The sequence below is a fragment of the Moschus berezovskii genome, chromosome 21, assembly GCF_049115385.1.
Source record: "Moschus berezovskii isolate FMDL1 chromosome 21, NW_MosBer_1.0, whole genome shotgun sequence".
NCBI classification, from domain to species: domain Eukaryota; kingdom Metazoa; phylum Chordata; class Mammalia; order Artiodactyla; family Moschidae; genus Moschus; species Moschus berezovskii.
This window is the reverse complement of record NC_142480.1, coordinates 37,744,626-37,764,425: the sequence shown is the minus strand read 5'-3', so window position 1 is coordinate 37,764,425 and position 19,800 is coordinate 37,744,626. Positions and strand designations below refer to the sequence as shown.

Sequence of the window (19,800 nt, the reverse complement as noted above, 5' to 3'; positions counted from 1 at the left end):
TATGTGGCATACTGTCTGGCCCACAGAATTATTTGTTATGCCTCAATAATTATAAGTTGAGTAAATGAATGAATGGTAATATATTCTTCAGAATGATTTTTTTTTAAGCTGACATTTATGCTGACATTACTCCATAATTACAACATCAAGTGGAGTAGGAAATGGCAACCCACCCCAGTATTCTTGTCTGGAAAATTCCATGAACAGAGGAGCCTGGTGGGCTACAGTCCATGAAGTCACAAAGAGTTGGACACATCTGAGCTACTGAGCAGGCACGCACGCACAACAAGGCTGGCAATGTAATGACATTCCTTTAAGTATAACTAACCTTTAAAGTTTCACACTGACGGTCAATACATTGCCAAAGGAATTTCCGGGGATAGAAGCCTTTCAAGTGTTTTCTTTCAGTGTTTGAATGGTGCAGACTTAAGGAGATGTTCTAGGTAAGATGAGGAACGTGAACAGTTTCACATGGAAAGGAAACTGAGGTATGAAAGTGAAAGCTGCTTACATGTCGAACTCTTTTTGACCCCATGGACTATACAGTCCATGGAATTCTTCAGACCAGAGTATTGGAGTGGGTAGTCGTTCCCTTTTCCAGTGGATATTCCCAACCCAGGGATCAAACCCAGGTCTCCTGCATTGCAGGAGGATAGCTGAGCCACAAGGGAAGCCCAAGAATACAGGAGTGGGTAGCCTATCCCTTCTCCAGTGGATCTTCCTGACCCAGGAATTGAACTGGGGTCTCCAGCATTGCAGGTGGATTCTTTACCAACTTACCAACAGGGAAGCCCCAAACTGAGGTATGGCTTACATAATTCCTTAACTGGGAAACCCCTGACTGAGTCTCATTTTAGAAAAAAAAGCTAGCTGATAAATGGGACATATCAACTAGGACTTGAAATTTTCCTATATGAACTTTCCTCAGGAGAGCTGAATTTCTGTAACCTGAATCTTACAAAATCAAATGCTAAGTCATTTTTGACACATTCATTCAAACACGTTCTTAGCACCTTCTGTGTGTTTTAGATAATGTGTTAAGTTGTAGGCACAAAGAAGGAGGAACAGGCCAAAATTCTGTCCAGTAAAGGGAGACTGGGAAGATCTTTCTAAAAAAGTAATGTCTAGAGTACTTAGTTTGGAGAAAGCAATGGAAACCCACTCCAGTACTCTTGCCGGGAGAATCCCAGGGACAGGGGAGCCTGGTGGGCTGCAGTCCATGGGGTCGCTAGGAGTCGGACATGACTGAGCGACTTCACTTTCACTTTTCACTTTCTTGCATTGGAGAAGGAAATGACAACCCACTCCAGTGTCTTGCCTGGAGAATCCTATAGACAGAGGAGCCTGGTGGGCTGCTGTCCATAGGGTCGCAGAGAGTCGGACAAGACTGAAGCAACTTAGCAGCAGCAGAGTACTTAGTTACAAAGTGAGTGAAGGAGAGCTAAAGTCACCAACTAATTTCCAGCAGAGTAGAAGTCATTACAAGCTCCTGATTTTAGTGGGCTGATAAAGAAGCCAAGTGCGCCACATACAAATATAGTGATAATTCTAGACACTCTGAGATAGACATAAGAAACATGGGGGAAGTGTTGAAGGTCTGATTACAAAAAGCTTTCTACCACTTCTTCAGAAAATCATTTTGAAGGGCAGATACCCCGCTAGGTTCATCTTGGGGTACTGCGGTGTCACAGATCAGAGTGTGCTCAGTGATCTCACATCACAGTCACCCAGAGGAAAACCATCACTCTGGAAGGGGCAACCTTCCAAAGGGCCTGTCGGGCGTATAAAAGCCAATCATGATTTCTGTGCCTGCAGAACACAATACAAATCCGCCTAAAAAATTCTTTAAATCAGTGCTGTCCAGTCGAACTTCCTGTGATGATAAAAATGTTCTGTATCCGCATGCTGAATACAGTAACTACTAGCCACATGTGGCTATTGAGCACTGGAAATGTTGTTAGTGAGACTGAGGAACTGAATTTTATCTATATTTTAATGAGTTTAATTTTAAATAGCCATCTGTGGCTAGGGGCTACCACACTGTACAGTAAAGCTCTAAAATCTAATAATTAACCCAGTTATAAACAAAATAAAGTTTGCTTTATTCGTGTTAAGGAGAAAAAAAGGCAGCTGAATTAACCTTGGAGAAGGATCTCTGAGATAAAAAAACAAATGAATGGTTTGCATAAGTCAGTAGATTTTTGTAGGAATGGCTTAAGCACAACAGTTCTTGTTATACCACCGTGGAGAAAGGAAGCTGTCCCAAGGGTGGAGGTCTGGGGGAGATTCTGAAGTAGCGTAATCAGGGCCTGGGCTTCCCAGGTGACTCAGTGGTAAAGAATCTGTCTGCCAATGCAGGAGACACGGGTTCAATCCCTGGGTCAGGAAGATACCCTGGAGAAGGAAATGGCAACCCACTCCAGTATTCTTGCCTGGGAAATCCCAAGGACAGAGAAGCATGGTGGGCTACAGTACATGGAGTCACAAAAGAGCTGGACATGACTTAGTGACTAAACATCAACAACGACAATCAAGGCCTATTCCAATCCAGTTGTTTTTTGTTGTTGTTGTTTTTTGATTTATTAGTTTTCAGAATGATCTAAGAAATGTGAGAAGTACAGAACAAGTTCAAAACATGTCCCTTTTGGTTTTTTTAAGCTTTTTATTTTGAGTACAGCAAAGGGGCTCACCCATATATATACATGTATCCATTCTCCCCCAAAATCCCCTCCCAACCAGGCTGCCAAATAACACTGAGCAGAGTCCATGTGTTATACAGTAGGTCCCTGTTCGTTATTCACTTTAAACACAGCATGTGTACATGTCCATTCCAGACTCCCAAATTACCCTTTTCCCCACTCATCCCCACACTCTGGCAACCATAAGCTCATTCTCTAAGTCTGTGAGCCTGTTTCTGTTTTGTAAATAAGTTCATTTGTATTATTTCTTTTTAGATTCCACATATAAGGGATGTCATAGGATATTTTTCCTTCTCTGTCTGCCACGTCCGTCTGTTTTGCCACAACTAGCAGATCTTGGGGCACTGGGCCTGTCACAGTACATTGCTATTATCTGTCATATCTCCTCTGGTCCCTGCTGGCCACCTTGGGGGTCCTGTCTCCTAATTACGTTTCACTCCCTCAGTCATCAGCTGCACAGGCAGCTCACAGTTTTTTGGGCTTACATTTTGTTGCTCCATTTAGTCAACATTTCTAATAAACATTTAAGATTATTTCTACTTTATTCTACATTTTCTGGCTAGCACATCAAACATATTGACAAATTAAAGCAGCAGTATATTTGGGGGTAGAAATAAGGGAACTTGACAATTATTAAGCTCTTCTATGAACCAAGCACTTCTTTTGCCATCAGCCCTATAAAACAGATGCTACTAATTCTCTCATGTCAGATGAGGAAATTGAAGCTCAAGGATGGTAAATAACTGACCCACAGTCATGCATGCAGGCAGTGATACAGCTGTCATAAGAACCCAAACTTGTCTGATCCCCGCAAACCTATGTTTTTTCCTACTAAGGAAAAAAAAAACCAAAACACTGCTTCCTAAGCCTACTTTTAACAATGCAGTTTTCAGAAATAAATTCCACAGCAAAACATTACGGTAATCCTTAACTTCCCTCTGTCAGTTTCTTATATCAGATTACATGTTATCTGACTCATTTTTTTTTTTTAAAGAAGACTAAGAAAGAAGGAAAAAACAAGAAAGAAAGAATGTGTTTGTGGAGTGATTCTAGAATCTTTAAAAGGATGTGAAGTTATTACAAGCACATACGTTCTTTTTTTTTTTAAAAGTTTTTTTAAAGCTACCAAGGCATTAAATCCTAAGAAATTACTCCAAGGGATAGTTTAAAACTTCATGCAAATGATTTATTGAAAATATTAAAAAAGGTAAGTTCCAGATGCCACCTAAAATACTGTCCCATTAGGAAAACTAGCAATACCAACACAACAACAACAAAAACCCTACCAGTTTGTAGAACTGATGGAGCCAACTCTATTATTCAGTTATTATTGTCCTTACATAGTAAAACCATGTACCATATCCTGTGGAGTCAAGCATCGCCACTTAAGAACTTAAGGAAGGCTAGGCAACATTTTATAAGCATCACATACTTTTAAAAGTAAAGCAACAGGTAGAAGCAAAGTCATTTTTCTGATGGGGCATCTGTAACTTAGTATTTTTGTACTCTAATCAAACCTTTTACCAAAAATGTCTTAAAGTTTGCCTCTCAAAGTGGATTAATTAAAAGTGGAAACACTTGCAGCCTTTCAGTATCTTTCAAGAATTTAGTGTTTATACTCATTTTAGTCTAGTAATATAGACAAACTGGGTTCCAATCTTGATTCAATCCTTAATGATTCTGTGACTTTGGGTAATGTACTCTGATATACTTTCTTCATCTGAAAAATGGAGAAAATAATTCCCAAGGTTGTTGTGAAGATTAAATGAGTTAATATGTGTAAGGCACTTGGCATATTCATGAAAGTAATGCTCTATTTTTCTAAAAATCCATATAACTGAGAAGATAATAAGATAAAATAGTTAACTTTAACTGATGTGGGCTAATGGATATTTTTAAAGAAAAGATTCCATAATACAACATATATCAGTAAAAGTCTGCATATATTTACTGAGGACATCATGAAAGAAATTTTGGTTCAGTAAGAATTTCTGAAATGTAATTCCTGATATATATGCTGAGGGCATTTAGTAAATAAAAAATAAAATTCTCATTTTTTAATATGTTTCATAAAATGTAAAAGAATGGGAAAAGTTCAATAAGCTCTGTGACTATAAAATCTATTCCCACTAGAAGATGGTATCCAAGATGGTTGCTTGGGTAAATTGCAAGAGTGTACTCTCCCCCCAACCACAAATCCCAGAATACTTCGGGAACTTAGAATGGAAATCTTCTCCTTATGGAATGTGTTTTTAGCTGCATGTGGGTTGTTATGGTTTGAGTTTCCCAAAAGGACACAGGAGAGCATTTCTCCTAGTTTTATCTAACCTTTCGGTCTTCTTAAGATGTCCTTATTTCCAAGTACACTAGCTGATCTTAGAATGATTTTTCCTTATAAGAACCTGCTAGAGAAAAAAGACAAAGAAACTAGGTACAAGAATTGGCCAGTAGCCCATAAGAATCTTACTAGTGCCATGCATGTGGCAGTTGAGCTCACAGTACTCATCTCTCCTGACTTCATGGGAGAAGAGTACTAAGAAATCCTTGTCCAGCCCCAAGCTTTGCTTTTCAGAAGGAAGGAAACTCTGTGACACTCAAGCAAGGGAGAAAGTGTGATCAGAAGTCACTGGGCACTCAAGAAAGAAGAGTTTGCATTAACAGGTACATTAGAGATAGAGTTCAACCCTCTTTGTAGTGCAGGATTCTCCTTCGCTGCATTTCTGAAAGATGATCCCTCAGGCTCTCCCTGAACACCTCCAATAATTGGGATCTTACCTCTTTGAGTCCACTAGCACCAAGCCAGAAATCTGGGACATATTATAGATTCTTTGTATTGTTCACATCCAGGTAACTACCAAGGTATTTTACCTCTCAAATATCTCTTAAATCTATCCACTGTTCCCCTTCTTATTATCTTAGTTGAGGCCTTTCTTTCTCATCCCTTTCTGTGGTCCTGCAATAGTACCCAACACCAGATTTTCTGCTACCGAATAATTCACCTCTAATCCATCCTCACATGGCAGACTGCAGTGGGTGTTCTAAAACACAAATCTAGTCATATCATTCCTCTGCCTAAAACCTTTTAATAATTCAATACCACAAACATCCAAAAACCAAAAAACTAAGGTTTTAGCCTGAAATGCACGGCCTTGTCTAACTCTCCAGTGCACACTACAGCCACACTAAATGGCTGCGATGGCCATATGTTCCAAGCTGTTTCACATCTCCGTGCTTTTTGCTCACGCTGCTGCCTCTGGTTGGAACACTCTTCTTTCCCTCTGTCAATCAGCTCAATAAGGAAGTATCTCCAGGAAGGCATCTTTTGACACTCTCTCCAATGTAATATAAAAAATATTCTGTGTGTATTCTCTATCACTGCACTTATCCTATTATACTAAAGTCATTAACTAATCTCTTTCCTGCCAGGTGAGCCTCTCAAGGCAGGGACCATGTTAAACTCTTAGTGAATGACACCGAACTCATGGTAATGTGTTTAATACATGCCTGCTGCTGCTGCTAAGTCGCTTCAGTCGTGTCCGACTCTGCGACCCCACAGACATGCCTCAGTTCAGTTCAGTCGCTCAGTCGTGTCTGACTCTTTGCGACCCCATGAATCACAGCACGCCAGGCCTCCCTGTCCATCACCAACTCCCGGAGTTCACTCAAACTCATATCCATCGAGTCGGTGATGCCATCCAGCCATCTCTTTCTCTGTTGTCCCCTTCTTCTCCCGCCCCCAATCCTTCCCAGCATCAGAGTCTTTTCCAGTGAGTCAACTCTTCACAGGAGGTGGCCAAAGTATTGGAGTTTCAGCTTTAGCATCAGTCCTTCCAATGAACACCTAGGATTGATCTCCTTTAGAATGGACTGGTTGGATCTCCCATATTACATACACGACTTTTTCTGATGTAAGTTAAAATTTATAACTCCAATTTCTAACTTTTACACCATGAAACAATAAAAATCATCTTGCTAGGGAAATAATGACATTTGGCTAGTAGATAAAAAGGCAAAGTTTAAATACTACTTATATGACATTTGCACTTACCTAAATTGCTGTATGTTGCACTACAGGGATTCAGGTCCATAGGATCTGAAATGTCTTCTTTTTCCTCTTCTCTTTCCAGTTCAGGTAGGCGCAATGCTGGTGTGACTGAAGTGCAGCCCCCGCCATCTTGCTTCACAACAACACTTCTTGGATCCCGAGGAGAAAAATCCTCTGTCACTTCGTGGGTCACGTGACTGAAACAGATCAGACCACCATCACACTGGTTTCAAAGGTCTCTACTAAGATTTAGATTTATGGAAGGCACATACTTGCCCTAAATGTAAATAACCGGCCCTATAGTCACAGCAATGGGTTATAAGCCCCAACATACTTGTCTGAAGATAAGGAAGTCTTTTATGCAGGCTGATATGTCTATCTATCCTGATTCATACTAAATGAGAATTCAGTTTGGCGGGGGAGGTATAGTAGGCTCAGAGGGAAGTTTGAGAATAATAGGTAAGGAAGGGACCTTCTTGTACATAGGAGGTTAGCGATAATGGGGATAGTGGGAAATGAAAGCTTAACTAGTTGAAGACAAATATACTCAAGTATTTAAGAAAGTATATAACATATTTACTATGTTTACCATACTATAGTACAGTCATCCCTTGGTATGTATCTTCAGGGGACGGGTTCTAGGACTCTCCACAGGAAACCAAAACCCACAGATGCTCAAGTCTTTTATATAACATGGCTGCAGTATTTGTATTATACACAAATACACCATTCCATATATGCTAAATCACCCCTAGATTACTTCTAATACCCAATACAATGTAAATGTGATGCAAATAACTGTAAAGACAATGCAAATGCCATGTAAATAGTTACCAGTGCATGGCAAATTTAATTTTTGATTTTTGGAAATTTCTGGAATTTTTTCCCTGTAATATTTTCAAGCCTATAGTTGGCTGAATCCATGAATATGGAACACACAAATTAATAGGGTGGACTGTGCTATAATACTATAACAAATATGAAATACTTTATAGTATTTATTTTTTTCCACACTGAAGTATTTATGAAACTATTTAGTAAAGGATCAGGAATAAAGCTGAGATTTAAATAAGGAAGTTAAGCAATTATATTCTGTAAACTGAGGCCAGGAAATCTTTTTGCCAGGAGGACAATGATGCATCAACCTTTGCCTGTATGCATGCAGCAGGCAAGGCAAATGGAAAAGAAAGGTCTGTACTCTAGCTAATCTTGTCTACTAACATGAATCTGAAGCGTCCCACTGGCCACATACCAGAGGATGGTCATCCATAATGCTTTTTGTTTCTCCAATCTTGTTTCTCTGCTGCTTGCTCATTTGCTTATAGCTAGCTCTTCTAGTCTTCCCCACATCCTAGCCTATTTGAACTGTCAACTCTGTTGCTATAAAGTACAAGGGAATGGAATGGTTATTAAATGCTGGTGGAGAAAACTGCCCTAGTTAGAAAATCTCATTGGGCTGGTCAATGAAACAAATTCAAAATCAGGCACATTTAATAGTTTCTGGCTCTACTAAAAGTATTCCTAGACTGTCACACATTCCCCAGCTTTTCTTCCTGTTTTCTCTTTTTAATGGGCAAAGAAGAAAGGACACATCTTATACACTGTTATATGTTATTTCTGGAATTTCAAATGGCAGTGAGTCATGGTGACATTTACAAGTTTCTTTAAAAGAGGTACTTGGTTTGATCATGTGTCATCAGAACATATATCACCTGTGGACTTGAAGGAGTAGATCTGAAGGAAGAGCACTTTCTTATCAATCTTTCATTATGGAAATTATGCATGTGCAGGAAAATAAGCCTTTAAGTCTACCGGATAAAGTGTGTGTTAGTCCCTCAGTCATGTCTGACTCTTTGCAACCTCATGGACTGCAGCCCGCCAGGCTCCTCTGTTCAGTGATTTTCCTGGCAAGAATTCTGAAGTGGGTTGCCATTTCCTTTTCCAGGGAAGTATGCTGGATATACAACTTCAAAAGTACTCTTCCAAAGCTGACAGACACAGAGGTCTCTCTATCCTGCGAGTAAGCAATGAGTGGGAGGTACCATTATGGGATCTGGCTCCTGGGGATGGGGTGAGGTGGGAAGGCTTTGGTTCATGGAAAGAGGAGCTCAAGTGGTAAAGCATGCTGCCTCTTATCAACCTACTGGGCTGGCGTAGGTTATCAACCCCAAACAAAGCTAGTACGGAGCGTAATATGGAGCGTCATAAAATCAAGATGGCAAGGGGGCACGACTTTCATACATTAGTGAAGAAAAGCAAAGTGACACTTCGGAGTCACTCTCAGATGTCACTTAGTGGTGGTGGTTTAGTCGCTAAGTAGTGTCCGACTTTTGCGACCCCATGGACTGTATAGCCTGTCAGGGTCCTCTGTCCATGGGATTCTCCAGGCAAGAAAACAGGAGTGGGTTGCCATTTCCTTCTCCAGACATCACTTAGTATCAAGATTGAGGGTCATTAAGTAGTTATCAACACACTTCAGAAGGGGGAAAATGATCTTCTCTGGGAAACAGTTAATATAAGCCATTTTTAATTTCAAAGTGATAAAATTATTAAAATATATCATTCCTCTTTGACAGGAAAAGCATTAAACCTCCAGACACTCTCTTCTTACTCTAGAGTCAACTTGAAAGCTTTCTAGAAAGGTGTCTTTAGGTTCCTAATATCTGCAGCCTTGCTCTTGCCTTTTTTCTTTCTTTCCCCAATCTCTCTTTTCCATTTGTCAAAAATGAAAAAGAGGAAGCTCTCTTTTCCATTTGTCAAGAATGACTGCTGAAGCCCAGTTAAAAAGCCATGACTCCACCCTTGCTTGTCTATTTTCCTCCCGGGGAATGGGCTATTTCTATTAAGCCTATTATAAAAACTACAAGAGTTACTGCTATTAAACCATGAGGAATTCCCTGGGCCTGTTTCCACATACATGAAACATGGCTCTGTACTCAAAAACGGTTCTCAAAACACAATATAGATGCTAAAAAGCAAGAAATATTAAAGACTCACCCACTGTACTCACTCATACAACTCCCCATTAAAGGAAATTCTACAGGGCCTTCTTCAGTCTGTTAATCATGTTCTGAAGCTCTGATGAACCATAGCTCCCACTGAGTTCTGGAGGACTACAAGTTGGGCAAGATATAAGAGGCTCGAATTCTGCACCTTAATATAATCCATTGCACTTTGACCTTTACCTTAGGGGTTTGGTCTGGGAAATGAGCCAAATTACCTTCGGGAAGCTAAGCAAAGTGAACGCTAGTGTTATTAACTCTTTGAGAACCTGAGCAGCACAACCTATATTCTACACAAAGGTCAGTTTTCACAAGCACATTTTAAATAAGTGCACTGGTATATTAAGTCACCAATTAAATCAACTGTCAACTATAAAGAACTGTGCAAGGAGCTGGTGAAAGTTAAAGCACATAAATTTACAAATGGATGCTAAGACATTTAATCTACATCTGCAGTGACAGCAGTGTCTAAGAGGAAGAATTTTAAAAACGCATCAATGATATGTCATGTCTTGGTGCTTGAGGAAAATGGTAAAAGAGAGAGAAAAAGGGAAAGGGAGAGTTTTGAGAGTTCAAGCTTAGATGTGATAACATGCTGTGACTAAAAAATGAAAAAGAATCAAGAACAGCATCAGAGGAGGTGATTCAGTCACTGTGTGCATGCTTATGTGCTAAGTGACTTCATTTGTGTTCGACTCTTTATGACTCTATGGACTGTAGCCCGCCAGGCTCCTCTCTCCATGGGATTTTCCAGGCAAGAATCCTGGAGTCAGTCACTATATATAAACGGACAAATTGTTTAGCAAGAAAAAAGGAAGTAAAATTTTATATTTAACTTATCTTAGGCATATTAATGTTATAAGGGAATATAATTTTTGACCATTGATTTTTTTAAATGTTTCATATTTAGATATAAAATCAGGAAACCCTTGCAAATAGTATTATGATGCTTTTCAAGTACAGGTTTTTTTCTCCTAACAAAGTGGTCACCACTGACATTTCATTGGGAAATGTTTAATGTAATGGAGAAGATACCAGAAAAAGAATCGGAGAACCCACGTTCTGTTTCCCTATTACTTTGATCTTCTGTGTAAACTAGATGATAACATCAGGAGGGAAATAAAGAAAAAAATGAAAATTTCCCCCATTTCATCCATGAGATAGATGGGAAAAAAATTCTTTAAAATGAAATTACAAGAAATCTACTAGGATTTCTAATAGAGTATATCTTAGTATGTCTTGAAAGTAGCAAATAGTGATGAAGGTAACTAGATTTTTTTCAGGATAAGTACAAGTTGATATTCATTATTATAAAACAGAAATATTAACTGATCAATGGCCCACAGAGAGGAAGTTAAGGCTTTTCTATTCCTGCTATTTAAATTCCTGTTGAAAATCCCTAGTTCTCTAATGCAATAGAGGGTGTCTGCAATAACTGTGGTGCTGACATCTAGATCCTTGATCACCAGGCTGGGTCAAAACCTGACTCTGCCTGCTCTTTTACTGGACGCTCAGCATTTGTTTTGCTTTCAGGATGGAAGATAACACACATTTCCTTGTACCTCAAACTCAGACCAACTTTTCAATAATGACTAGTTTTCAATTGAGATTTGGTAATGTCTGTATATAGTCATTTTGTTTATTTAACCAATATGCAGAATACATCATGCAAAATGCTGGGCTGGATGACTCACAAGCTGGAATCAAGATTGCCAGAAGAAATATCAACAACCTCAGATACGCAGATGTACCACTCTCATGGCAGAAAGTAAAGAGGAACTAAAGAGTCTCTTGATGAGGATGAAAGACGAGAGTGAAAAAACTGGCTTAAAACTCAACATGCTCAGATCATGGCATCCAGTCCCAATATTTCATTGCAAATAGATGGGGAAAAAGTAGAAGCAGTGACAGATTTTATTTTCTTGGGCTCCAAAATTACTGCAGCCATGAAATTAAAAGATTCTTGCTCCTTGGAAGAAAAGCTATGACAAGCCTAGATAGCATATTAAAAAGCAGAGACATCACTTTGCCGACAAAGATCCACCTAGTCAAAGCTATGGTTTTTCCAGTAGTCACGTATAAATGTGAGAGTTGGACCATAAAGAAGACTGAATGAGGGCCGAAGAATTGATGCTTCTGAATTGTGGTGCTGGAGAAAACTCCTGAGAGTCCCTTGGACAGCAAGATCAAACCAGTCAATCATAAAGGAAATCAACCCTGAATATTCATTGCAAGGACTGATGCTGAAGCTGTAGCTCCAATACTTTGGCTACCTGATGTGAAGAACTGACTCATTGGAAAAGACTCTGATGCTGGGAAAGATTGAAGACAAAGGGAGAAGAGAGTAGCAGAGGATGAAATGGTTAGATAGCATCACTGACTCAATGGACATGAATTTGAGCAAACTCCGGGAGATAGTGAAGGGCAGGGAAGCCTGGTGTGCTGCAGTCCATGGGGTTGTAGAGTCTGACAGGACTGAGCTCCTGAACAGCAATAACAATGTCTGACCTGACACTTAAAAAAATCATGTTGCAATCTCCACAAAGACACATCTCATTTTCTGAAAGTGTAGGATGAACTTAAAGTGTTCAAAGGAAATGGTAACATTGTTACAGATTTGTCTGTAATACAAATGAATCCCTTGGTAAGGGATTCATCAGTCTGCAATATTCATACATAATTCAAAGCTGCAGAAGCAATCTCCTGCGGGAAGCTCACTTGGCTTACCCAGGTGGTAGGATTAATCATTACACCATCAGATGAAATAATCCTTTTCTTTTTTTTTTCCCCGGCAAGTTCGTTCAAGACAGATTTTTGTAGAAATTCTGTTAATGTCTGAATATACTTTTTAAAAAGGCAAATCAAATGGCACATTAGAACAGATTAAAGGCCTTTATGTATCCAAGTATTTCCACAATTTCAGTTCAACTTTATCTTCAAATTCAACCACCTTCATTTAGCTTCAGAAGGGACAGTAAGTGGAATCAGACTTCTGCAGGGCCCATCTGCCTTTGGGGGCAAATGGTATCCTCGATTCCCATTCCCAGCTCTCTTCAGTAGCTGCATCTGTCTTTAGTTGCCCAAGACAGCCAAGAAGGAAATGTGTGATTTTTACCACCTTTTTTTACCCCTAAAAATCAGATCAAAGCACATCAAAAACAGTATTTTGTAGTCTTATTACTGGTTTCCAAAGCTGCTTATTTCTGGAGTTGCTGGGCCTGATGGACCTTTGCAGAAATGGGATGTGAATCGACATGAGGAGGAAAGTTCAAAGTTATTGAATCCCATACTCTTTATCTATTGAAAGAGGGGGAGAAACTCCATTTCTTCCTGTATTTCTACCTCTAGGACCCCCCACCAATATGACATTTCTCAATCCTATCTTCGTTTTCAGGTCATCACCTTGATTTTGCTACACTTCCCAATTACTGGCATTCTCAGGTAGAAAAGTGTGGTGTCCGTTGATCACTATCTTAGTGTCTCCAATTTTCCACTAAGCCTTCTGTAGTCTTTAACTGAAAAACTTCAAACTTCTTATCTTGAACTGAGATTAACCTTTAACTGAGATCTGATGAATTCTTGCTAATATGTCCAACCTAGTCTGGTCAGACGAAGGTAACTCCTCCTGGTGTGAATAAAGTGGCTAGGTCTTGGGATGAGGAAGATTGGCAGCCACGTGCAAGGTCTTAAACAGACTCTAATTTCCAGAAACTGCACAGTTTTATCTTTTTTTTTTAACAAATGTGAATAGCAAATTAAAAGTGTCTTCAAGGCACCAGACTGTAAGACAGCCAAGTAGATAAGAACACAGGCCACAGTACATCACCGTCACCTTCATAATACTAAGAAAAATTACAGTTTTAAAATCCTATGAAATACAAAGTCAGAATGGCACCTGTACAAATTAACAGAAAAGATAAATTAATCTCGGAAAAGCACAATAAAATAGGGCTGCCTTTCTCAGCAACAGAGGTGTGGTAGGAGCTTCACAGCATCACCATTTGGCCTTAGCTCACTTCTAAAGAAGGGGGTTGGATATTGATGTTTGTTTCCCGGGGAGGCAAGGTGTTAGAAGAAAATATCCACAGGCCCCTCAACAGGACTAACCTAAGGAGGATATGGAGCAGTTATCTTTGGGTCCTGGACTTTTTCCACATGCCCAGAAGCACTGGAGAAGCAAGTCACTGTATGTTTTCCCAATTTCCTCTTATCTCCCTCAACTGCCCATTTGCCCTTTGAGTCAGAGCAGTGAGATGATTATGTACCCTACACTCTCCAGAACATAGCTGGCTCACTAACAGGATGGATGTCGGGAGGGAAAGGGAACCAGCTCTTCTCAGGCCCCACTCCTACGCGACACAGCACAAGCTGCACACTTTTCGGTTTAACTCATAGGAACGTCTCAAGAGGTAAAAGTGATTATTTCTCACTTTGCACATGGGGAAACTGAGACTGAAAAAAGTGAAACGAACTGTCTTGGGTAGGGTAGAGTCAGACATGACTCAGCGACTTAACACCACCACCAAAATGGTTATGTGTGTGCTCAGGTGACAGAATCAGTATCTGAATTCAATACTATGCAACTCTAACGTGTTCTTGCTACCACACTGGTACTATTAGGTAAGCCTGGTGCACTGTGAAGATTCAACAATAAATGCTTGATTATGAAGAGATAAAAGGGTTTTGAAGAGAAAGAAGCTATCATTGAAATGTGGGATGTTAATGATTACAGCTGCGTTCCTTTGAAACATTCTAAACAAAGTTATTATTTACATGGCAAAAAGATTTTTTTAAATGGGAGCTGTTCTAGTGTGTGAAAGACTGTGTTTATAGATATTTGGCTTCCTAATATTAACCCCTACCACTAACGTCTACACCTGCTGACTGCTAGATACTGTGGGCTTAAAATGTGTATCTCCTACAGTAATCCTCTGAGTAAGAGTTGTTATTCCCATAACAGTGAATAATAAGAGCAGCCAAAACTTACACGGTACTTCAGTTCAGTTCAGTCGCTCAGTTGTGTCCGACTCTCTGCGACCCCATGAATCACAGCACGCCAGGCCTCCCTGTCCATCACCAACTCCCGGAGTTCACTCAAACTCATGTCCACAGAGTCGGTGATGCCACCCAGCCATCTCATTCTCTGTCGTCCCCTTCTCCTCCCGCCCCCAACCTTTCCCAGCATCAGAGTCTTTTCATCAGAGTGAGTCAACTCGTCGCATGAGGTGGCCAAAGTATTGCAGTTTCAGCTTTAGCATCACACGGTACTTACTATGTCCCTATTCTAAGCCATGTTTCTCAAAGTGGCACTGTTGACATTCTGTCTAAATAGTTCTTTGCAGTGGAGGGCTGTCCTGTGCATAGTAGGGTCACACTGACATCTCTTAGCCTCTCTCTATCCCGCAGGAATTGGAGTCACTCTGCTTCCCCAGTTGTGACAACCAAATAGTCTCCAGATATTGCCAAATGTACTCCAGGGATATAAAACCCCCTTCCCTTGCCCTTCTTTCTAACATTTAACATCAATCCTTTGAAGTCATACAGGTGATTATTTCTGTTTTACAAATGAAGAAATATTAAGCCAAGAGTGATTTAGTTATTTGCCTCAGGTAACACAGCTAGCACCTGGTGGAGCTGAGATTCAAACCTGACACTTCAGCTCTAGTCTGTGCTCTAAACAAATTCTGCCTCTCAGTTTACGGATGAGGAAAATAAGAAGCAGAGCTCAAGTAACTTGTCTCAGATCCAGATGACAGAGCTAATAAGTGGTGAAAAATGGAAGTGAAAATCGCTCTGTCATGTCTGACTCTTTGTGATCCCATGGACTGCAGCCCTCCAGGCTCCTCTGTCCATGGGGATTCTCTAGGCAAGAATACTGGAGTGGGTTGCCCTTTCCTTCTCCAGGGGATCTTCGTGACCCAGGGATGGAACCCACATCTCCAGTGGGTTCTTTACCACTGAGCCACCAGGGAATAAGTGGTGAAAGCAGGATTCAAATCCAGGTCTGAGTGGCTTCAAAGCCTATGTTCTAACATACTATGCCGATTGTTATTAACATGCCTAAGAATTGCTTGTTAAAGATGCAGATTTTCGGCCCCCCACCACGATGGACTGATTTTACAGCTCCGGGGTTTGACCCAGAAATCTGCATTTGTACAAACACCCCATGTGATTCTGATGCAGTTTGTCCTAGGGCCACAATTTTAGAAGCTGTTTTTCACTGCCTCCCTCTCTGCAGAGAGGAGCAGGAAATTAAGTATAAAGGGAATAAAATGTAAGAAGTGAGGAGGAAAATTTTTAGTAAAGGAGCATCATTGCTCAGAAGTGATATGGCTGAACAGGGGAAATAAAATAATTTAAGTAGTCACAGGTGAGAGATTCATAACAGGCTATTAAAAAAGGGAGGGAGTGCTTTGGGACCAATCCTTACCTTTTGAGGTTTATTCTTGGAGTACAATTATACAAACTTGCAACATGTTAGGAAATGAGGATATGGCCTAGTACGACATTTCTGATTTTTATTAGAAGGCCTGGTTGGCTGAAGTCCACTCTGAAAACAGGAAATGGCATCTGTGACACTAGCAGTAAGTCAAGTCTCCCAACATGCAGCACTATCTCATTTCTTCACATTAACAGAGGTCAGCTGCTGTTGCTGCTAAGTCGCTTCAGTCGTGTCCGACTCTGTGCTCTGTCCCTGGGATTCTCCAGGCAAGAACACTGGAGTGGGTTGCCATTTCCTTCTCCAATGCATGAAAATGAAAAGCGAAAGTGAAGTCACTCAGTCGTGTCTGACTCTTAGCGACCACATGGACTGCAGCCTATCAGGCTCCTCCGTGCATGGGATTTTCCAGGCAAGAGTACTGGAGTGGGTTGCCATTGCCTTCTCTGAACAGAGGTCAGAGGTGAACACAACGTCAGGCCCCTTTGGCTGAAAAAGCTGCTCCAAGACAGACCACAGAACCTGTACTTTCTACCCACCCTGCAGGGGACTCTTCTTAAAATCTCTCTTTCATTTTGCTATACCTCTGCTCTCCACCAGCCATAGGTCCTGTGGTCAGGTGTTGAGGTCAGGTCCAGACCTGTAGGACTTCAAAGCCCTTCACTATGAGGTTGCAACATATGTTTTCATCTTTATTTCAAACTTCCTGAGACCCAATCCTTCAACTTCAGACAACGTATTGACATCGTATATTGGACACACCATATTCTTTATCTCTGTGTACCTGCTTTCCCCTCTTAGAGCTGCCTCCCTTCTTCTTTCCTTCTATTCCAAACTCAGCCAGTCATTGAGACTATTCAAACCTCAACTACCCATGATGTCTTATTGTCCATGAGGACCCTTCCTTCCCTGAACACCCATGGCAGATGTTATAAACTGTTTGCATCTCCTCCAAATTCATATGTGGAAACTCTAAACCTTGGTGAGGCTGCAGCTGGAGATGAGGGCCTCTAAAGAAATAATTAATATTAAATGAGGTAATAAGGATAGCGTACCCTAACCCTGTTAGAGAGGATTTGTGTCCTAGATGACACCACCCTTATGGCAGAAAGTGAAGAGGAACTCAAAAGCCTCTTGATGAAAGTGAAAGAGGAGAGTGAAAAGGTTGGCTTGAAGCTCAACATTCAGAAAACAAAGATCATGGCATCTGGTCCCATCACTTCATGGGAAATAGATGGAAAAACAGTGGAAACAGTGTCAGACTTTATTTTTGGGGGCTCCAAAATCACCGCAGATGCTGATTGCAGCCATGAAATTAAAAGACATTTACTCCTTGGAAGGAAAGTTATGACCAACCTAGATAGCATATTTAAAAGCAGAGATATTACTTTGCCAACCAAGGTCCGTCTAGTCAAGGCTATGGTTTTTCCAGTGGTCATGTATGGATGTGAGAATTGGACTGTGAAGAAAGCTGATTGCCGAAGAATTGATGCTTTTGAATTGTGGTGCTGGAGAAGACTCTTGAGAGTCCCTTGGACTGCAAGGAGATCCAACCAGTCCATTCTAAAGGAGATCAATCCTGGGTGTTCATTGGAAGGACTGATGCTAAAGCTGAAGCTCCAACACTTTGGCCACCTCATGTGACGACTTGACTCACTGGAAAAGACTCTGATGCTGGGAAAGGTTGGGGGCGGGAGGAGAAGGGGACGACAGAGAATGAGATGGCTGGATGGCATCACCGACTCAATGGACATGAGTTTGAGTGAACTCCGGGAGTTGGTGATGGACAGGGAGGCCTCGTGTGCTGTGATCCATGGGGTCGCAAAGAGTCAGACATGACTGAGTGACTGAACTGAACTGAAGAAGAGGCACCAGAGAGTTTGGTTTTTCTCTCTGTACCTGTTAAGGAGGAAAGGGAGGACACAATGAGAAAGTAGTCATCAAGTCAGAAAGAGAGCCCTCACCAGAAACCAAATTGACTGGAACCTTAATCTTGGACTTCTGGCCTCCGGAACTCTGAGAAAATAAATCTTTGCTGTTTTAAGTCAACTGTCTGTGGGGTGTTGTTATGGAGCCCAAGCTAAGACATCAAGGACTGAGGATCCCAGAAAGCACTCAGTAAATGGGTGTTGAATAAACCCAGTCAGGTGGGGTCTGGGCAGCAAGGCACCAGAGAATGGCACCAGGATCTGTATCCACATGGCTCCCAGCAAAATTTCTGCCGGTATCACTATGGCGGACGGGACTGGGACAGGTTCTAATGAGGAGCATCCAAAGGGAGGGGGTTCCTCTCCACAGTTAGGAAGGCAGAGAAACAAGGTATCTTCCCTTGTGAAGAGTAGAGCTTCTCCATGCACCAGCAGCATGAAAAGGCCAGTGGCTGATTCCTGATACTGTTTCACTCCATGATAACTAGGAGTTGCTGTGGGGAGCTGATCAGCGTGCTCCACTATCATCACTTTGCTTTTTTTCAGGCAAGTCCTTCAGCCTGCTACTAACAAATCACCATTATAAAGGCACCATATGAGGATAAACTGCTTGTCCTGGAATTAAACCTTTAAATATCACCTGATGACTCTAATCAATACTCAACTGCAGTTATATTAAGTAATCACTGACTGAAAACTGGCCTAGAGGTCTGAATAAAGGCTGAGAAATTAGAAACTCAGATTTAAGTTCAGCTCTGCCATCAGTGCTAGTCTGTCCCTGTCTCCCATTATTCATCTATAAAATGGGTGTAGTGACATTTACAGGAGTGTATATTAACTAGGAAATTCACATGAAGTGCCTTGAAGAGAGTGAACAACTGTGCCAACGTTGAGTACTTCAAGACTGCTTGAAGTCAGTGCATCAGTACACCTCACTGTGGTTCTTAGTGGTCACCGACATGCCTTCCTGCACTCAGCTGACTTTATAAAGGACATGATAGACTCCAACAGACTCAATAATCACCCAAAGAGTGCAGCAAAAAGTACTCAGAGGCTAAAAATCTCTGAAGTCAGAGTCTGGCTCAGGCACCTACTTGCAGAGTGGTCCTGAGACTATCAATGAGCCTCTCTGTTTTCAGTTTTCAATAAAATAGGAAGAATGCACTGTCAGAGATACTGGGACAACTGAGATAACATGAATTAAAATTGAGAATTATATAATAAGATACTGGTATTTGACTTCAGATTCATTAGGCAAACAAGGAAACAAACCTGACCTGACAAACAGGGGAATTCTCAGTTTGATTCTTCACTTTGGACTATATTCATTATAAGACTCAAAACAAGTCAATTTAATTCTCTGGAAATTTAATCAACTCCTCAAAGGGAAAGGAACATAAAGCTCTCTGAAGACCACCTCACAACCATCCTGTATCATTCTTTGATTACAATAAAATGAGATATTCATCCATTTTCTCTAAAAGAGGATTACAGAAAAATTCAATAGTAAGGACTTTATGAACTCATCTAAACTTCAGGAACAATAGGTCAGCAAAGGCAGATGTGACTTTTATAAATGCTGATAGTCCAGAAGTTTCTTTAGAGCAAAGAACATGATCAGGAGAACAAGCAACTACTTTCAGCTTCTGTCTTCAGTTCTTCTCTTTATGAGAAATAGGAACTTGGT

The 19,800-nt window shown here is 40.8% G+C and overlaps 1 protein-coding gene across 28 annotated transcripts in view; it reads right to left on the bottom strand.

Annotated features, from left to right (window-relative positions):
* Positions 1 to 19,800, bottom strand: part of PEAK1 (pseudopodium enriched atypical kinase 1) — a 337,872-nt gene that overhangs the window by 41,744 nt on the left and 276,328 nt on the right. For all 28 annotated transcript variants that reach the window (XM_055418081.2, XM_055418088.2, XM_055418090.2 and 25 more), the window contains one exon: positions 6,748 to 6,941. In XM_055418081.2, coding sequence (XP_055274056.2) covers positions 6,748 to 6,941 — 194 coding nt within the window. The remainder of the gene's footprint in view (positions 1 to 6,747; positions 6,942 to 19,800) is intronic.